The 2,000-nt window shown below is 37.3% G+C and overlaps 1 protein-coding gene across 1 annotated transcript in view; it reads left to right on the top strand.

Annotated features, from left to right (window-relative positions):
* Positions 1-23: 23 nt before the first annotated feature.
* The window catches only part of ZCCHC4 (zinc finger CCHC-type containing 4), a gene marked incomplete at its 3' end in the record, with an annotated part of 10,435 nt that continues 8,458 nt past the window's right edge, over positions 24-2,000 (top strand). Inside the window, exons 1-2 of the mRNA XM_085322855.1 lie at positions 24-311; positions 1,715-1,797. Coding sequence (XP_085178981.1) covers positions 216-311; positions 1,715-1,797 — 179 coding nt within the window. The remainder of the gene's footprint in view (positions 312-1,714; positions 1,798-2,000) is intronic.

Genomic DNA, 2,000 nt, shown 5'->3' with positions numbered 1-2,000 from the left:
GCCGCGGGGGGGGCCGGGGCCGGCGGAGGGCTCTGCCCGAGGCGCCCCTGGGCGTCTCTAGCTGCCCTCGCAGCCTCCCCTGAGGCCTTTGTCCGTGCTCTATTCGGGGAGCGTAACGTTTGCGTGGAGCTGTTAAAATAAACGTGCAGTTGTGGTGCAGGGTACCACGGTACAGTGGCGGTTTTCCCTTAGGTCCTGCGTTGCTATTCGTAAAGATGAGCCAAGGAAAAGAAGAGGGAAGAAGGTTTTATGCTTGTTCCGCTTGTAGAGATAGGAAAGACTGTAACTTTTTCCAGTGGGAAGATGAGAAGGTAAGAGAGCGCTGTCTAGGACTACGGCGAATGTAAATAGTGGGGATTGTCTTCTCTCTAACAGAAAACTGAGATTTTGTTTTGTTTGGGTTTTTTTTCCTGGTGTGAGAGAGTTTGGAAAGCTGTGGAAATTGCTACCATATACACTTTGCTTCATATTTTGTTTTTAGGTAGTAGGACACTTATTTATGCCTGGAAAACCTATTTCAAATATAACTTTCAAAGAAAGCTGTGTATGTTTTGAGCAAAACTGGAATTTGTTACTGTATTACCAAAGCACTTCGTTTTTTAAAAAAAGCACAAGTTAAAAGCTTGACTAATACTATGCTGTGTTAAAAAGATAATTCTTATCCCAAGAGTTTTYTATTTTCCATAGTTAAAACAGAACATCCGGTGGATTTAGGAAGGCAATAGGATTGGGGAAAAAAAAAAAAGCAGTGAGATGGCAGGGGTCAGCCTGATACTTGGTAGTCTCAAAATAGCTGCAGCACTTTCTCATCATATAATGAACTTTAGTCAGATAATTGCAAGGTAACAAATTTGGAATTGATGTTTATTCATGGAAAATTTGCCACTGCCCCTGCATTTTGTGTTACTTTTTCTGTTCCCCAGATGAGTATGTTGTATTTTGGTTATTGTTCTTAGCGTATTGGCTTGAGAATTTAATCAGACTCTTAAGCCTTTCATCTCTATGTGTTAGTTATTACTGACAGGTTCTGTAAGTGAAAATGAGATGGTTGTTCACTGGTTTGTATGGACTGAAATAGTATTGTTGAAATTTTGTTATGGACATATTTTTTATCATGAAATATTTTGTTACGTTGAATTTCATTGTCTTCCGCTTTAAACAAGTGRATTCCTAAAGTTTTGTGCAAATGTCTTGAATGTCTGTTAACAATGGAAAAAAAGGATGCTTTATGGAAACAAAATAAAAGATCTAAAAGAACTGCCATGCTTTTGAAATAAATGCACTCAAAAGACTGGTGATGTTTTCACTGTCATCAGTCATGCAGGATCAGATCATAGCTCTTTAGAGGGAATGCAACTGCTGGTGTGTATCAGGAGCAAGTACGCTCTCTTTATTATTTTATACTTTTTACTTAGAGTATTCTTGTGGCAGAAGAATTTAATTRTTTTATTATTACTTTGCAGAGTTTTGATTCAAAATGAGAGACTTTTGTTGTGTAGCATGCTACTACACTGCAGTCATGYTTGTTTTTGTGATTCAAGAATCAACTGTGAGAATTTTTCTGAGGGGAGTACCTGAAACATTAGACCTTTGCACCTTTTTAATWTAATACTGAGATTTAATCTACAAACAGAACTATATCGATTTGTTTTGTAACTATATRTGTGTGTGTGTGTGTATATATATATATATATAAAATATAAAAATTTTACAGGTTTCAGAAACTAGGCTTGCAGCACGTGAAGAATATAATAGAAGTCATCAGCCTCCTTTTACTCACAGGCAGAATGTGGAAAGGTATTGTTACTAAACATATTTTCTTCAGTTAAAAACATGCTAATGTAAGTTTAGGCACTGTAAGTGTAGATACCATGTTTCAGGGTGTTTTAAAATATGAAAACATGCCATAGGACTTGGGAAAATGAGAACTGCTTGACTGCAAAGTGAAAATACCTTGAAACATCCAATTAGGTCATGGTATTTTCAGCCTGGCAATTATC

This window comes from Rhea americana, unplaced genomic scaffold, assembly GCF_003343005.1.
Source record: "Rhea americana isolate MKP2758 unplaced genomic scaffold, rheAme1 scaffold_8, whole genome shotgun sequence".
NCBI classification, from domain to species: domain Eukaryota; kingdom Metazoa; phylum Chordata; class Aves; order Rheiformes; family Rheidae; genus Rhea; species Rhea americana.
The sequence above is the reverse complement of the archived record's forward strand: the minus strand, read 5'-3'. Positions and strand labels throughout refer to the sequence as shown.